The following is an 18,967-nucleotide window of genomic DNA, read 5'->3' on the forward strand; positions in this document are numbered from 1 at the left end:
CAGAACAGAATTAGGTGGCTTCTGAACCCCAACAATTGGACTCGCTTTGCAGGCATTTCATCAAAGGACATTGCTGGTGGGAAATTTGGAAAAGCTGAATGGTGCTCGTGTGTGTGTGTGTGTGTGTGTGTGTGTGTGTGTGTGTGAGAGAGAGAGAGAGAGAGAGAGAGAGAGAGAGAGAGAGAGAGAGAGAATGCTTGGGGCATCCTTGGGTATTTTACCACCATTGGGGTATGTAGGTGCATGTAGACACCTGGAAATCTATAAGAGAGCTTCCTTCCATTGACCTTGGAAGACGTTATCCAAATAATGAAAGTAGAAACAAAGCCAGAGCAGATATTTTAATATTTGCCTCACTGGTCATATTCTTTGCATGTTAACTAAAAGTAAACAATAGATGAAGCTAAACACAGAATAACATATGAAAATAAGGCTTAACTTGGTAGCAATTAAGCTAACGGTGAGTTAGTAATAATAATAATAATAAATTGCTAAACCTGAGCAGCTAGGTAGCGCCAGTAATCTGAGGTCTGTGAAGAACCAAGAGTAAAACAGCACCTTGAAACACACTTTTTCATTGTGCAATAAGCTTCCTTGCATAGCCTTCACGGGAAGTCACTTTTTTCATATCTGCTGGAAATTCAGCTGAACTTTGTGTAGCACCCACACACACCTTGACAGTGACAGAATTCAACAAAAATGCATCTCCTAAGGTTGCAAGCAGACGTGCTTCTCAATTGCACTGTTACCCCCCCCCCTTTTAAAAAGCAATACAGTCATACCTCTGGTTATGTTTGGTGCAGATTGCGTACACCATGGGATACGAACGCGCCAATCCGGAAGTACCGGAACAGGTTACTTCCGTGTTCGGCAATTTGCACATGCGCAGAAGTAAAGACTTGCGCGGCGAGCATGTGCAGATTCAGCACTTCAGGTTGCGCACTGCTCTGGTTGCGAACGGAGCTCCGGAACAGATCCCGTTCGCATCCAGTGGTACCACTGTAGTGAAATGGGCAGCCCTGTAGGTTAAGAAATAAGAGATGCAGAGACGCCCTCTTCCAATGGCGGGCTGTATATCTGATGCCTCATCTCTAAAGGGATGCATGGCATTGATGCTATCCTGCAGAAAGACACCCCTTTTCATTTATGTTCCAATGACTGAAAATATTATGAAAGAGCTAGTTCGGCATGTCCCCAAAGGAGCTAATTCCAGTTCACGTGTGTCCAGCTCATGGTGGAATGTGAATGGATTAATTGCACCCCCCCCCTGCCACCGACAATTATAGCCTTTAAGCTCAAAGGCCCAAAGATTCTAAAGTGTAAGAGGAGATGAACTGGAAACTGAAGTTTTATTGGGAAACAAATTTTGTTTACCTGGCAGTTCTGAGAACTACATTCAGGTACAGTTGAGAAATCTTGGACTAATTCGGTGAACTTTGTTAAACTGGACTAGTTCATTCCAAGCCCTGGACTGTACTGCTACGGGGAACTTGTGGGAGTATTGAGCCAAAGCTATAAATGTGGTTGGGCTTGCTTTGCTTCTTCTGAAATTATATCTGAAGAGCTGTCACGCGGCACAAGCTTGTTTACTGCTGCCCCCAAAGGGCAGGACTCGAACCAGTGGATTCAAATGTCAAGAAAGCAGAAGAACTTTTTGGCAACAAGAGTTGTTTGAGACTGTGGTGGGCTCTCCTTCCCTGGAGGTTTTTAAGCAGAGGTTGGATTGTCATCTGTCAGGGACTATTTCGCTGTCATACCTGCATTGCAGGGAGCTGGACTACATGACTGGGTGCATCCCAACTCTCTAATTGTATGATTCTATAATTTAGATATAGACAAGAAATTTCTTTCAAAGGACTGCCCTCGTGTGGCTGTTTAGCAGGCTGCTAGAGTGGAAAATGATTGTGTTTTCTACTTCGTGAAGCCACAGCATGGAACTCTAGCTAAGTTGAGAGGCTGGGAAAATTCGAGTGGCTCTAAGTAATTGTGGTTGTTTTTTAAAATTTATTAATTTAAAAAACACATTTACCTTTTCCTGTAAAATTTTGCAACCAGTCAGAAAAAGAGTTCTGACCTAGGGTTTGAGGCATCAAGCTGTGGCACCTTAGGGTGGCTTTGGCTGTGCTGCCCTAGCACAGTTACACCAGTCACTTTGGCAATCAGCTGGGAGAAGAGAGTCCTCACATTGGAACATGAATGTGTGCAGGGAAGTTACACAGGCTGTGCATCTACAAAGCTGCCTTCAGAGGAGACAACTTTGCAGCATAGGCAAAAGAAGTCGTCACTGGATTGGTTCAACCTGTTGCCAGTAAACACCGTACAGGATGCTGATTGGTAGGTGCGTGGGAGGTTTCTGGTGGGCGGGGTTTCTGGTGTGGGAAGCGAAGAATGTTGGCCTCTGCACAGCAAAATAAAATAAGAGATGCGGCAATTCCAAAACTAACCACTCCAAAGGCTCTGAAAAAAAACCCTTCTTTGCTGAAGCACTCAGGGGAATGTGTAAATATCATCCCTCTTCATCCAAAGCAACAGTCATTTATTATCTCCTACAGGAAATAGGAAATGATCATTTTCTCTGAACACAGAAAGCTGCCTTACAGCAGGCTCAGATTATCTTCCCACTCCAGGGATGGGGAGCCTGTGGCTCTCCAGATGTTATTGGGACTCCATCTCCCATTATGCTCGCCCATGGAGGCCAGGCTGCCTGGGACTGATGGGAGATGGAGTGCAGTAACATCTGGAAGACAACAGGTTCCCTAAGCTGGTGTACTTCCACCGGATTCCCAGAATGTTGGGCAGAATCAGTGTCTTGTCTCAAACTCAATCCTAATCAAAGGAAACCCACTGAAATTAATGGCTCTAAGTTAGCCTGAGTAGTACTGACATCAGATACAACCCAGAATCTTGCTATGTAATTACAGGTATACTTTTTTTTTTAAAGCTGGATGTGGCAAGGACAGTTATACAGCTCCAAGGATGGTGATTACTGTTTACGGTAGACCCACAATTTATGCACATTTAATTTGTGCGCATTCAGCTTTATGCAATTTTTTTAAAAAAATACAATGCAATGGGGGCGCGCATCGGGGGGGGGGGGGAGAACAACCTTGGCAATCCCACAGACCCTTGCATCCAATGGGTCCTGACTATTTGAAATTTTGACTTTATGCACTAACCCCCATGTAAATTGCAGGTCTACTTTACTGGAAACAAACTGGTGACTGCATTTTCAGAAGTACTTCAATAAATGGGTTTCTTAACACATTTTGAAAGTCCGTCCCACCCCCCTCTGCATCCACACACACACACACACACACACACCACACATTAGCTGCCCAAGCTGCTCCTTGATGTCCGATCAGCAAAGTTGGGACATTCTGTGGTGGCCTTTTGATCTCAGGGTGGCTGTCTCAGAGGTGCCTACTGAACTGCAGTAATAGCAACTAGAGCAGTGTTTCCCAAACTCCCTACCCCCCACCCCCATGAACAACTTGAAAATTATTGTGGACGCCCTGATCATTCTTCTTCCTGTTGCAGCAATTGTGTTGCATGATGCAAATGCTGTATGATCTTTAATTGTATTTTTACAGTCATGCCATGGACTACCTGGATGAAGCTCTTGGACAATAGTTTGGGGACCCCTGAACTAGATAAAGAGTACTGGTAGCACACAAGTCCATCCCATAGGAAATTCCCCGGGTGGCGCTTGGACACTGCAGTATATCAGGAGTTACCTTTGGGGGGGGCTGGGTGTGCTTACACTCGCCCCAGCATCCGCGCTACCCACCAGTTGCATGGCATGATTACACGGCAGATGACCCTCCCTCCTTGGTAACAGTAAGGGTAGGGGTAATACCCTAGGAGAGGCTCACACACCCTCTGGCAGTATCGATGGGCACGGCGGCACTGGGCACAGCAATATCCTCTCTCGTCCCACAGGGGATGGAACTCCAGTCCATTCTGTGACTGGAAGAGGAAAACAAAGAGGGCAAACAGGCAGGAAATCAATCTCATCTGCACAGAAGGAAAGGCAGACATATCTGGGAAGGGGCCATCGTTAGTGATGGGCAAGTCTGTTAAGTTCCATGCCTCATTTTTCCAATCTTAAATTCAGTTTTTTCACATTTCCACATCTGTTTGCATTTTTTTTAAAAAGTCCAACCCCCAGTACATACCACATTTTTACTGTTATTTTTGATAATATATGCATCTTCATGCACACTTTACCCTAGTATATACATTTTTGTACACATTATGTGGCTGGAGAATTGAATTGCAACATTTGGAGGAGTGCAAATTTCAGAGGAGGGCTGTGCTTTGGTTCAGAAAGTGCCACTATGCAGGTCTGCCTTTAAATGCAAATTGAGTTTAATTTCTCCTCCATCCTTCACCCATAGCATTTAATGCCTTGTTTCTGGTAAAGCAGAGTACACAGAGACCTATGCTGTGTGGCTGCATATAAATTTAACAAGTCAATAGTCTAGCAACACCTGGAATAGCACAGGTTCCCCATCCTTGCAGTACTGAGTTGCTTCCTCAATATTTCCTCCTCAAGAAGTTCAGTCCCAGAGCTCAGTGATGAAAATGGCTTGATCCTAAAGACTTATGTCGGGGATCACCGAAATGACACCAACAAGCCCCATTGTGCCCACTAGTACTTCTTATGGCACCCTCGAATGGTCTCAGTAAACACCCCCTCAAAAATCCACAACACACAAGGGTTGGTTGGCCCTCAGCCTCTCCTGTATCCAATGTGTCCTCATCATTGGATACAGGGATTGGACACCCACCCTTCTTTCCATTCTGGACAGACGAGAGGTGCAAAGAGCTTCCTTCTGTGATCAAGCTTTTGTGGTGGCTAATATTGGTGCCTTTAAAAATAATAATTGATGGTGATGAGACCATTGTGGCCCTGTCCCTTCCCTCTCTTTTAGGTGTGGCAGCCATTTAGTGTTACTTCGTGCCACGTGTTCCCCAGGTAGCCATTTTGTGACTGCTGCCCACAGCACTATCTTAAAATTCTAGATATGCCCATGGGCCTCAAAAGGTTGGCTGCTCCTGACTTACGTAATCATTCACAGGGAAATCCTCTTCTGTGAGCTGCCGGGCCTGACGTTTGGTACTTGGTCTTACATCCTTAGCCAAGTGTTGCTCTTCCTTTCCCTCCTGATGTCTAGCCCAGTCTTGCTTGTCTCTCAGAATCTGATCCTCTTCCTCTTCCTCCTCCTGACCTTCATTTTCAAAGTCAAGAGGTTCTGGCTCTAAGAGGCAAGTCACCATGAATTACTTTTCTGGTGGAAATTAAAGTGGTTTATGGCTTATCACTGCAACCAGTTGTGTGCTAATTCATGCATAAGAGCACCTTGGCTAACTGCCATTGACAGATCATACAGAACTGTGCTTAAATGGCAACTTTCGTGTCTGGATTTTTGCTTTTAAAAATAATAGTATGGCAAACCTATTTTAATGCCTGTTCCAGATCATAGAAAGCCAGTGTCTCAACACCACCCATTACAGGACTCTAGTATGCTAGCAATCGTAAGCTAGCTCTGTGTTTCGGCGATGCCTCCTTTTCAAGTTGCGAAAGTTTGCTTCTTTTTCCCCTGGAACACACAGAGGCTGATAAGGAAACACAGATGAGCTTTGCACAGGGCAAAAACATCCATACGGCAGTTGACGTCAGTATGTCTGAATTCAGTTTTACTGTGGGCCAAAGAAGGGTGTCTTTATCTACACCATGCTACATTCTACAAAGTCAACATGCTACAAAGAGGAGAAGAATAAGTGGCCTTACCTCTTAATAAGGTCGGGTGGATCCAGTACACAGTCACATTCTTGCAGAGCTCAAAGATCTTGGAACCTTTCAGGAAATCTTTATTTTCAATAGGCTTCTCCCCTGGAATCCAGACTACAGACTGCTCGAAATAGGTATCTGTAATTTCCTCATCCTGCGAGAAATTTTTTTTTAAAAAAAAAGTCTTTCTTCATTTGTTAACCTAGAGAAACTATTTCATAGAGCTGTATTTCCCATACATTTCATAAACGGGGCACTATTATTCTGGACTAAAACTGGAGGCACACCTCACTCTTTACTAAAACCAACAACAACCATATTGGTGTTTTCTTGGTTTGTGTCCAAGAGACTGCGTTGGCATCCTCCTTGCAGCTTTGCAGGTTGCTCAGATAAAGTTGCCACTCGGTGTTCCGCCTTCCACTTTGCCCAGACATAAAGGGCATGAGAAGAAGGTAGCTGACTGAAATGCATATCTATATCCCACAGTGGGCAACTAGATCCCTCCAAGGAAACCTTATAAATCCAATGTTTGCTACTTGGAGGCCCCATTGTTCCCATCATGGCTAAATATGTAGCCTCTCTCCTAAAAGGAGGGCTTCTTTAATACACCATTCAGAATCAAACTGGTCCCATGAAGGTCCCAGATTCAATCTTTGGAATCTCCTGAGAAGGCTACGAAAGAAAGCTGCCCGAAACCCTGGAGAGATGCTGCCAATGAGGGACAACAGAAATAAGCTAGAATCAGGGGTCAGCAAGGTTTACCTCGCCTGGGCCGGTTCACTCCAGTGGAGATTCCTGCATGGGCCAGATTGCACACGTGTGTAAACGCATGCACCCGTATTTTCCAACGTCTGCAAAGACGCAGACGTGATTTCTGGCGCCACGGAAGTGAGTCCCTGCGCCGCGCTGCACGGGTTTAGTGCAGCATGCGGGGACTCGCCGAGGGGGCAGCTCGGTTCGGGGGTTGCTCGTGGGCCGGTTAAATGACCCCTGTGGGCCGCTTGTGGGCCCATGGGCCTTAGGTTGCCAACCCCTGAGTGAGATGGACCAATGCTCTGACTCAGTTTAAGGCAGATTCCTGTGTTTCTGTGCATCTTAACTATTTTGAGAAGCTGTGGCATTTGGGTTAAAATATTTCATTTAGCCCTTCACTTCTGCCACTGGTTTAGCTGGACCAGTTCCATCTCTGGAACTAATTCCATCTGGACTGCTTTCGTTAGGCCCCTGTTTGGCATTTAACATATGCTGTGAGTATATCTGCCTGGTCTGTGAGAAATTTAAAAGCTAATGGGATTACTCTCGGTCTGTACTTTCCATGCTGTTATAAATCTCTGGCTGTCCTGGGTCTTATTTAATTCAGGGAGTTATTCGTTTTTGCATACTTCCAGCTCCTCCATGTCCACGTTGGATGTTTCAGGAATCCCTTTAATCTGGTTTCGGATGAAGCACTTCGGGTCTCCCACAAAAAAGATGCCTGTTATTCCCTAGTGGAGCAGGGGGGGAAAAAGCTTGGTGAAGAGAATTAAATGCATCAAGTCCTGCAGTCATTTTATGGGTATAGTTTTAATTCAGGGTAAGATACACCATTTGATATTTCAATAAGGTGAGCGCTGGATTTTCTTGATGGGGCCAAAAGTCTAGGCAGTATTTAAATACTGGTCATAGTATATGGTTCTTTCCCTACAACGAATATATATATAAATAAAAGCAATGTGAACTAAGTATATTTTTATTGTGTGGTTTCTATGCTATGTTTTCATAGGGCATCAGCACATCATGGTGAGCGATTCCTAAGCTAAAAGTCAGGAAGCCCTGGGTTCAAATCCCACTTATGCAGAAATCTCACTGGTTGGTTTGTCTGACAATCAGTCAGATCTAGTCTGCCTCCCTCTTGCAATACAGTGGTGATAATGCTCAGCTACTTTACAGGCTTATAGTTCACGTGCAAAAGTTCAAGTTTTCCCACCAGTCTTGCAATGGTAAAGATGTGTCTCTAGAAAATATGTGAAGTGCTTTGGAAACTCCGAACGAGTACGCTATATAAATGCTTCGTTATTACTGCAAGTGAGACGTACAACAATGTGGTATTTTAGTCTCAGCCTAGGGAGGCTGCATCCTTGTATACTGAAGGAAGGGGAATTTAACAAAAACCTCATGGCACACTTCTCTACAAGCTCTTCTGGGCTTCATCAGGCCAATTCTCTCTCCCCGCCCCCATTCCTCAAGTTTCTCCCTCCTCCAACACCTCAACATTCTCTAAGTCCTAAAAGCTCATATTTGGTTGTCAGGCTTTTATTTTTAAAAATCACACACATTTGTATACTTAAAACACAGTGATTTTCCACTACCTTATTTTTGGTTGGCACTCAATTCATGTATCAGTATACTATAGTCGTTAAATCATGGGATGTCCATTGAACTGTTTATAACAATTGGCTTTCAGTGTGCAGACCCAGTGAGGTTTTTTAGAGGTGTATGTACTCTTCAGAAATAACCACAATCTGTCCCTAAAGGGTGCCCGAGAAGGTGAAAATGCCTCACTCGGTACTCTGTTATGTTTGATCTACCACAATTGGGGGCAGAAATGACAGTACATACATTTTTGAAGTCATGTATTTCCAGAACCTCCTTGTTGCCCTTTCCAGTTTGAAAGATCTCTGTCCTGCTTTGAGGGTCTATCTTCATCAGTATCTTCTGCTTGTCTCCTTCGCTGAAAAATGTGTGCTCCATGTCATAGATCTGTAATGACAAATTGGGGAGAGGAAAGAGAAATGAACAGGGAGCAATGGCTGTGTATCCCAAAGACCTAGGGTGCCCTTTGCAAACAAGCGAACATTTCTTGCTAGTCTGGTTCTTGAAATATCTCTTTCAATGTAACCTGTTACAAGCCCTCACTTAGTCCTCAGTGTTCAGATATTCCCGGGTAGGCAGAGATACCCTGTTTATTTTTCCTTTGGATGAGAGAAAACTGAAGCCTTACGGTTAGGATACCCCATTGCAAAAGAGGGTGGGGTTTCTGCACCTTTAATAGTTGTGTAGAAAAGGGAGTTTCAGCAGATGTGACTTCCTAGGCAAGCTGCACCGGCTGGGATTTTCTGCACAACTACCGGTATTAAGGAGCATAGGCCTTTTACAAAGTCATTGGTCTATCTGCCTTAATGTTGTGTACAATGATTGGCAGTGGCTCTACAAGAATTTAGGCATGGGGCATCCCAGCATTGCCAGTTAGGGCAAGGAGATTGAATTTGGTCCTGCCTTCTTTTGCACTTGGGCATCTACCGGTAGTTATATCTTTGCAACAACAGTAGAAGCAGCAACAATTCTGTTTACAAATATATGAGCAGGACACAAATGGGAGAATGGTGGATGCTTCTCCAAGGTCATAGTTCTATTTATTGCACTGCACTTGGGTGAAAGACCTTGAGCCCCATGGGAGCAGGAGCAGATAGCAGCTTTCGGAGATGGAAGGTTTAAATGAGGGAAACTGCATGCGGTGAAAAAGCCAAGACCACTTCTAAAGCCATGCTCAAATAGGTAACGAGGAATGGGCAGAACGGTCAATTTCAGTGTCGGTTTCTCATTTCCCCAGTCTTAAATTCTGTTATCCACATTTCTGCATCAATCTGTGGATTGGGGGGGGGGAATCCTCAAGAAAAGTTATCAGTGTTTTCTTACTTATTTCCTCCACTTTTTTGGTATGAAGATTTGACCAGTGTACACATCTTTGCAAGCCTTTTTCCGCAATATGATGCACAGTTGGATGTTGATTTTAAAAAGTATGCATTTTTGTACATATTGTTTGGCTGGAGAACTACAACACGAAATTCAGCATGTTGCTGATGCCAAAGGATAATTGTGATTCAGTTTGCCTGTTGATTTGAAAAGTGCATTCAGGTGTGAACAAAGTTGAGTTTCTACCCCATCCGTCCTGGCAACTACCATTTCTCTCACAGAAAGTGCCAAGCACTCATCTCAGAGACCAACCATGCATGTGACTTGCCCATTCATTGTAACCATTACCACTGTAAGCGTGAAGGTTCTCTCGTGGTGGAAAACCAAAAGTTATTTTGGACAAAACTATAGCAATAGTAACTTGAGCACATAAGGAAAATGGATTTTGCAGTATGGAAAGTTTAAGGTGAGGTCTTGGAAAGGAAGAATGTGCCGGGCATCCTCCAGGAACAAGCTGTGCTTCAGATTACTCGCAGTGGCATCTGAAGACAGTTTGGGAAAAGATCTTGAAATTCCAGTCTTTACACATGACTTTTTAAATGACTTTGGCAGTGTCCACATTTGAAGCTATTTCTTAAAGAGAGAGAGAGACCTCATGCAAAGTTCTAAATCAGATGGAAGGATTAATGATGAGAAATGCCAAAGAGATTACAAGTCTCCTAAAATTGTCATTCCTCTGTAGTTAGCAAAAATCTCATTTATTATTTGTTTGCTCGTTTGCTAAATTTGCATTTTACCTTTTCAATAAATGTCCTCTTATAATAAGGTTCAGATATTCTGAAAAAACAGCCCCCATGGTACTGTTTCATCTTTTTCCTACTCTATGCCATAGGAAATTCATTTATGGTCAGTTTTCTCTAGAGGAGAGAGAGAGAAAGAGAAGGGGGGGCTCTTGTGGTGTGTTTCTGTTTGTTTACAGATGTTCAGGTTGAGCAGGTTTAACTGGAGTTTTTTGGGGGGGCATCGCCACGTCCATAATGGCACCTGACCTGCCTTTACCCATCTCCCAAATTTTCCTGGGTCCCATATCTCCTTAAACTGTTGCCTTCTGGCTCCCCTTGAAAAATCTGTTTTATTTTATCTGTTTCACAAAAAATTATACATCACTTGATTGTAAAAAACAAACAAAGCCTCAATGCAGTTTACAAAAAGAATAAAAAAGTAAAATGTCCAGTAAAAAAAGTTTATAACAAATATTTAAGAGATTAAAAAATAATTAAAATCAATGATAAGCTAAAAACAACAAGACGAGTAAAACACGCATCAACATTCTACATGTCTAGGTAGGCTTGCCTCAACAAAAATGTTTTTAGCAGGTGCTGATAAGAGTATGGTGAAGTCTCTAATTCTCATTCTGGCAGGTGAGTGTTGTGATTCTTATTACAGATGCTTGGAATAGCTCATTGTTCATTCTCATCAATTGATCAGCCACCACCAAGTCTGCAAGCGAGAGCCACTTTGCATTTCAGAATGCTCTGATTCATAGCAGCTCTTTCCATTTGCAAACTGTTGTTGTTCACCTTCTGCACAAATATTGGAGGGAGAACTAAGCTATAGGGCAGGCATCCCCAAACTGCGGCCCTCCAGATATTTTGGCCTACAACTCCCATGATCCCTACCGGTAGCTAACAGGACCAGTGGTCGGGGAAGATGGGAATTGTAGTCCAAAACATCTGGAGGGCTGAAGTTTGGGGATGCCTGCTATAGGGTATTAGGTAGGACTCTGGGCTCAGTTGCCCTACTACACCTGCAGCCCTTTCAAGACAGTACTGCCAAGTCACTTATTCCAGATTTTGCCAAGCACGCCCCTGTTGTTGTTTGGGAACCCTCCTGCTCATTTTGCTGAGACATCTTCTTCCCTCAAGCCCTACCTTTATGGTGCCACTGGCACCCTAAGTAAACTTGGAGTTAAACATCAAAGGTCTGTGCTCTGTCAGCAGGCTAAGACGATGCTATGACAAACTGGTGAATGACAAACATGGGAGCGTATGGCCCTCAGAAGAGAGTCCAGGGCCTTTTCATGTACCCTTGCTTGTTGAAACAAGGATGGAAGTTGTTTTCTTTTCAAGATGTTTTGCTTCTTGTCTTTATTTGGGTTTGCAAAATTGGCATTGCATTAGAAATCAAGCCCTGATGCAAGTTTGTTTTTCCTGGAAATTGCTTTGGATGGCTGGACGAATAGTTGTTTCCTGATATCACAAGGACAGAGGTGAGTGAGAGGAGAGAGGTGCGTCGTAGTTATTTAAAACACCCTCAACCCTATGTATCTGTATGCATTTTTAAAATGCTGTAGGATGTATAATTATTGGTGACATTATGCACATGTGGGATTACTGATTAGTGCTGCTTAATGAGAGCTGTGGGGCTAGAATGCTATTGTGCCCACCCACAATTAATTACAGTGCTTGAGGAAGGGGAGGGTGGCAAAGTCTTAAAATGCTGCTCTTTTGTTAAGTTCTGCCTCTGTGGAAAGAATTCGGTTGAGTTAGGTGGCATTTGTTCAGCTTGTGTTTGTTTAATATCCTTTCCCAATAAATCCCAGTCCCGTCCTTTAAAAAAGAAAAAAGGTTTTATTGTCTGTGTCTTAGTATTCTCTCCCACTCCCCACATTTTGGCTCTAAGGTTTATTTAGCACTGTTGTCTGCTAGGCCTTCTGTGTGTCTTGTGAATACATTGTACATACTGTAGTCTGCTACATTATTATGATTATAGCGCTTTTCTCACTGTTATTATTTCCGCTTGCTAAGCAGCCACCAACTAGCAAGCAATACTACAGCTTAGTTTCGTAGCACATACTTTCATTATCTCATCATTTCTAATAATTGTTGTTCGTGGCATCATAGAGTTGGAAGGGACACAAGGGTCATCTAGTCCAACCCCCTGCAATGCATGAACCTTTTGCTCAGTGTGGGACTCAAACCCAGGACCCCGTGGAAATACGATAGAGGTGTTTGCCACTGACTTCAAAGTGGGACATGTGTGTCATGTGAAATCCTTGCACGCCGAGAGGCAGCGGTGAGGCAGCGCATGGCTGGGAAGAGGTGACAAAGGGAAAGAGGGGGAGACAGAATGAGGGGGTTGGGGAATGAGCTTGAGGCAGAGCCTGAGGCTGAGGTAAACCCTGCGTGGCGTTTCAGCCTCGGACTTGAGGACCTCGCCACCAATGGGAATCAATGGGATTTCCAGAGATCTGATTTTCTGGATTACAATTCGGATTCAGGGCACATTGGATTGTGTGATTGCAGGAGATTCTTTATCCAGGCCTGCAGTTCCAAATGCCCCTAGCCTGGGCTGCAAGCCCATTACCTTGATGGAATAAAAAGATTGTAGGCAAAATTTGAGAATGTTTATGCAGGCTTGTTTATGCAAGTTTATTTTCCTGTTTCTGAATCCTGAAAGATCTTTCAGGATTAATCAGAAGCAGAAGATGACCCCCCCCCCCAAATACAGCCTCTCTCTGTCAATTTGCAGTAGACCCTAATAACTGGGCTCTCAGCTGAGCTTCTAATATGTATCTGCTGCGTGGCAAAAGACTTTGGGGCTTTGATGTGCCTGGAATGAAAATGTCTTCTGCAGACCTAGCTTCTGAATAGCAGCTATTTATTGGAAGCAGATGTCGGACAATGAAGAAAGCAGCGGGCTGGCTGGCAGAAGCCTCCCTAAGAGTTGGGCTGCTTGTGAGATTATGGCTAGCAAAGAAACTTCACTTGCTATCTCCTTAAGCATTTAAAAGTGAAGGCAGGGTGTGATTGCAGACAACTCCCAATTAACATAATGGTTATGTTCCAAGGCACCATTGATGGAATAGGGGCATGCTCCATCCACTCCATGCATCAACCTGGTATTGCAGTACTGTACTTCCAGAAAAAGCCTGCAAACATCTTGCACCACCCCTTTTTGTGACATTTGTGGGTCATTTCTGGGTTTGGCGCGATGCACATATTGCAACACAGGGGTCTGTTTTTTGTATTTTCTTGCCCGTGTACTATAACAAACGAATGCCACTTAAAGACCATTCTGGGATGCATCTGAGTGTGGGACTTGAGGATGACACTGTAACTAACCGAACAGTTAAAGGTAAAGGGGCCCCTGACCATCAGGTCCAGTTGTGTCCGACTCTGGGGTGGCGGTGCTCATCTCTCTCTATAGGCCGAGGGAGCCGGCGTTTGTCCGCAGACAGCTTCCGGGTCATGTGGCCAGCATGACAAAGCTGCTTCTGGCGAACCAGAGCAGCGCACGGAAACGCCGTTTACCTTCCTGCCGGAGCGGTACTTATTTATCTACTTGCACTTTGATGTGCTTTCGAACTGCTAGGTTGGCAGGAGCTGGGACCAAGCAATGGGAGCTCACTCCATTGCAGGGATTCGAACCGCTGACCTTCTGACCAGCAAGCCCTAGACTCTGTGGTTTAACCCACAGCACCACCTGTGTCCCCTAACCGAACAGTTACACGACATAATGCGTTCAACTCTCCATTTGCAAACCCAGTGAACATAGGAAGTTGCCTTATGTCAAATCAGACATCTATCCAGCTCAGTACTGTCAACATTGGTCTCCCTAAGAATCCTGGGGACTGTCATTTGCTAAGGCTGCTGGGACTTGTAGTTCTGCAAGGTATAAACCACAGTTCCCAGGATTATTTTTGGGAAAGCCATGTGCTTTCAATATACGTATATGGTGTGGATGTGACTACTGATTGGCAGCTGGTCTTCAGGGTTTCAGGCAGAGGTTTCTCCAATCCCGACCTGGAGATGGCAGGGATTGAACCTAGAACCTTCTGCATGCAAAGCAGATGCTCTACCAATGAGCTACAGCCTTGCCAACCAGGTTGTATTCCTGTGTTGGTCATTCAGAAGGAGACAGTATGTTCCAAAGGCCATTCACAGCATACTCCTATTACATGTACACTCAGAAGTATACTTCCCACTGTGTTCAGTGGGCCTTACTCTGTAGCACAGGGTGGGCAGTTTGGGGGTCTCTAAGGTCCACATACAAGGGTGGCATTGAGTCAAGAGTTGCATGCCTGCAGTGGATGGAGCTGATGGGTGTGTCTCTCCCCCCTTTATACACTCACACACAGAGAGACCCCCTGCCACCACAATACACACACACACACAGCCTCCCTGCCCCCAAACACTGATCCACCCTTTCCCCACCTCTCGGCTCCATCTTTTTTCAAAACCACTGGATTTATTTCACCTGCCTAGCAGATTAACACCAGAATAGTTGAGGAGCACTTAAGGGCTGGATCTACACTGTTATGTAAAAATGTTTTTAAAGCTATAAAAAAGTTATATATCTCTCAATGCAGTTTCCCTTTGCCAATGAATTGCTGCTCTGCAGCACCCTCTGGTGTTGTTGGAATTTAATAATGCATTTTAAACGTTATAACCGACTAGTGTGGATTCTCCCCAGCACTCTCCAGCAGTTCCCAGTGCTAATCAGTTGGGCAGTGTGGGAGTGTTCCCGAGTGGGCCAGTTCATCTTGATCTGGCCTTGTGCCGAGTAATGAAATCTCTTCGTGTTTTTAGGATGACATGTCCATCTCAGCTTGGAGAAAGCATCTTCCCTCCAGCTGAAAGGAGAGTAGGCAGTCTGTGAGTGTGTGAAAAATAGCAGCCAGCAGTGTGAAGAAAGAGGGGTTGTATTTTGTAATGTTTGTTTTTATTTGCCAAACTAAAACACAAAATCGTAAGTTTCCAGTGTGCTCTCTTGTCCAAAGTAAACCACAGCCAGGTAGTGCTGTTCTCGTTCTTATTGCTTAAGGAAGCAGGGCAGCGACGGCTGGTAAGGTATATTTGAAGCCATAAGGGCCAGAAACTTTTTCAAAAGACAAGACAGTTCAGACTTTAAGTATCATGCTGAATTAAGTGCCTATTATCAGATAATGGAAATGCATAAAACTCTAGGTGACAGTTGTCTGACTCCTTTGTCAATATGCTTAAGGGACGCACTGAGGCTTGTGTGACTGTGGATTCTGCATCTTAATGTAATTTGGATTGCCAGGGTAAATCGAAACTGTTACTGGAGCTGTTAGGTGAATATTTCAGCCTTTGCAAAGCCTCTTTGGCACCACACTTTGACACTGTGAGCCCCACTATGTTCCTCAGAGGTCCAAAGAAATGGCACAGCATCACTATGGTTGGCAAAGTTGCAGTTCCTGGGGAATAATAATTTGATGGTGGTAGGTGGTGGCCTTTTGACATGCCCAGGAGCTTGAGTATATGTTGTCCAATTCAAAGTACTGGTATAGACCTATAAATCCTTAAATGGCTCAGGACCACAATACTTCAAGGACTTTCCATATGAACTTACCCAGACCCTGTGATCATCTTCTGAGGCCCTTCTTCATGTGTCCCTTCCATGAGAGGTCTGGAGGGTGGCAACATGAGAACGGGCCTTTTCTGTGGTGGCTCCCCATTTTTTGAATGCTTTCTCCAGGAAGGGTCGCCGAGCACCTTCATTAGGCACTTTCCCTTCTCCCAGGCTTTTGGCTGGTTAGAATTCTATGTCATTTTAAATGTGTTGTGGGAGTGGAGGGGGGCTTATTGGTGTGTTTTTGTTTGTATTATGTCTTTTGTGTTCTTATCTTTTATATATATGTTGTGAACTGCCCTGTGATCTTTGGATGAAGGATGGTATACAAATTTTAAAAATAAATAATAGACAAAGAAAGAAATCACTCATAGCAAAATTAAATCTGCTAATGGCACCACCCACGTGGAAGAAGCTTGGGAAAACCTCAGTTTAGATTGCAGAAGGGTAATCCCTCCCACAAATGGGCAGAGTGCTAGGGCTCTGCTTGCAGCTTTCTCACATGCATCTGGCTGGCCACTGTGAGAACAGGAGGCTGGACTAGAGGGTCCACTAGCCTAATCCAACAAGTTATTTTTAGGTTTATGCTCTTATGCCTGTTGCTTAGGGTTGTCACATTACCAAAAGTGAAAATCCAGACAAAGCATTTCTAAAGCATTATTATTATTTTTTAATTGCCCTGCTTGCCATATGTCCAGGTTTTCTGATTCTGCAAAACATTTTTCTGATTCTGCAAAAACCCACCATTTTCAGAGCCCAGTTCCCATACGTATGGGAGCCCTACCGTTGCAGTTCATGTCCAGGGAGACATGAGATATAGAGATACCACCCAGCTAACACAACCAATAGCTCTTGATAATAAATTTATCCTCCATGCATTTGGCTAAACCTTTCACTTTGCCCCTCGACCCCCCCCCCACATTATGATGCAATCCCCTGATTTTTCCCTCTCTTCAGGGTATGAATATACAACCCCCTAGTCGCAAACCATGTAATAATGCCATGTCTAAACCACAGGATCTAGGGCAAAAGGGGAGAGGAAGATGGTGTTTGCATCCACAACCCTATGCACAAGGGGGAAAGTCCTATGATAGTATGGCATCAAATTATGGATGTTGTGTTTTTACCTGCATATATATATATATATATATATATATATATATATGGCTGCAACTCAGAGCCAAAGCACCCAGGTAAGGCTGGAAAAGACCACTGTCTGAAACCTCAGAAAGTTACTGTCAGCCAACAGTACTGAACCAGATGGAGCAGTGGTCTGATTTGATATAGGGGAGCTTCCCATATACAGTGGTACCTCGGTTTATGAACACAATTGGTTCTGGAAGTCTGTTCATAAACTGAAGCGTTCATAAACTGAAGCGAACTTTCCCATTGAAAGTAATGGAAAGTGGATTAATCCGTTCCAGACGGTCCGCGGAGTAACCGTTCATAAACTGAAGCGAACTTTTCCATTGAAAGTAATGGAAAGTGGATTAATCCGTTCCAGACGGGTCCGCGAAGTACTTAAACTGAAGCGTTCATAAACTGAAACATGGGTGTAATTGCTTCTGGAAGTCTGTTCATAAACTGAAGCGTTCATAAACTGAAGCGAACTTTCCCATTGAAAGTAATGGAAAGTGAATTAATCCATTCCAGATGGGTCCGCGGTGTCCGTAAACCAAAAATTCATAAACCGAGGTGTTCCACTGTAATTGTATGAGTGAACTCAACACCCCCCCCCAAATGCCCTGCAAAATAGGTTAATACAGTGGTACCTTGGGTTAAGAACTTAATTTGTTCCGGAGGTCCGTTCTTAACCTGAAACCATTCTTAACCTGAGGTACTACTTTAGCTAACGGGGCCTCCCGCCTCCCGCCGCTGCGCGATTTCTGTTCTCATCCTGAAGCAAAGTTCTTAACCCGAGGTACTATTTCTGGGTTAGCGGAGTCTGTAGCCTGAAGCGTCTGTAACCTGCAGCGCCTGTAACCCGAGGTACCACTGTAAAAGAAAATGCAATGCAGCAGCTTTCCCCATTCAAGGGTCTTTTTGGGCTGCTTAATGCTGCAGGCACGGAACAGCACAGGGTGATCAGCCACCCTCAATATTTGGCTCCCTCTCCCTTAAAGTGGTGGCATAATAGGTTTTCCACCAGTTTCTGGCAAGCTAATGGAAACAATATGAAAGCACTTTTTCACAAATTTATTATGAAGGAGATGGAATGCCTCTGTGGAAAGGACCCCATCATTAAAAAGCAAAGCAGAGTGAGCACCTAAAACTTTGCGTAAAATCTACTCGAATGGTCTGTGTCCTTAAAATAATAACAAGAAAGGATAGTTAGAAATACTAGGCAGATTTTAAATAAGTAAGCAAATAAAAAATAATAAAATAAAATAAATATTAAGTTCAATGCACAGAATGCAACTTACTTTTTTAGGTGGCGGATTCAAAAAATAATAGAACCCAAGAAACGTCAGGATGACAGAGAGCACTAGGCTGCAAAGCAACACCCCACAGATCTTGTATCTCTTGGAGAGTTCTTTCGTAGCTTTAGGTGTTTGTGCCTAATAGTTAGAAAAGGGGAAAGTCAGAGAAAAGTCGGTTGTCGAGGCAAGCTGTAATGTGCTGGGCATGTATGCCTTGAAAAAGACAGAATGACAGATCTTAGCAAGTAATTGAAGGCATTCACTAACCCACCCTGTAAAAAGGATAACAAAGCAATCAACTTACATCTTGGACATAGAATTCCTCAGAGATCTCCTGGGGATCTTTTGCCATGGTGTTTCCTCCCTCTGTGTGAAATTTCCTTCTGCGTGCAGAGAGAGATGGAGAGACCTCTGGAGCTGAGGTGGAGCCACACGATGCTTTGGCTCACATGGGTGTGTCGGGGAGGAAAAACTCCCTCTTTCCCTGGCTCAGGGTGATCGTAGTAAATGATGCTTTTTCCAGTGTGTGGAAACTCATAGGGTTGGAGTAGTGGGAGTACATGAAGGCTGCGAGTTCCCATGCTGAGGCTAGCATAGGGTTAAGAGTGTATGTTGGGTGTGTATGAGTGTGTGTGGCTTGCACATTAAAACTGAGACCACAGAGGCCATGCGCTGGCTTTCTCTCTGAACTAGAAATGCTTGTGAA

General features: G+C 44.1%; 1 protein-coding gene across 2 annotated transcripts; it reads right to left on the reverse strand.

Annotated features, from left to right (window-relative positions):
• Positions 1–326: 326 nt before the first annotated feature.
• Positions 327–18,691, reverse strand: TNMD (tenomodulin). Of its 2 annotated transcripts, XM_035113426.2 has the most exons (8): positions 18,566–18,691; positions 18,265–18,399; positions 8,393–8,533; positions 7,177–7,278; positions 5,795–5,948; positions 5,068–5,261; positions 3,877–3,966; positions 327–2,398 (listed from the first exon to the last, which is right to left on the reverse strand). In XM_035113426.2, exons 1-8 carry the CDS (start codon positions 18,611–18,613, stop codon positions 2,282–2,284), a joined length of 981 nt encoding a protein of 326 aa, XP_034969317.2. In that variant the 5' UTR covers positions 18,614–18,691; the 3' UTR covers positions 327–2,281. The 2 variants fall into 2 exon arrangements, with proteins under 2 accessions (XP_034969317.2, XP_034969316.2); XM_035113425.2 differs by having other exon boundaries at positions 2,274–3,966; positions 18,566–18,690.
• Positions 18,692–18,967: the final 276 nt, after the last annotated feature.

The sequence above is a fragment of the Zootoca vivipara genome, chromosome Z (assembly GCF_963506605.1).
Source record: "Zootoca vivipara chromosome Z, rZooViv1.1, whole genome shotgun sequence".
NCBI lineage: Eukaryota > Metazoa > Chordata > Lepidosauria > Squamata > Lacertidae > Zootoca > Zootoca vivipara.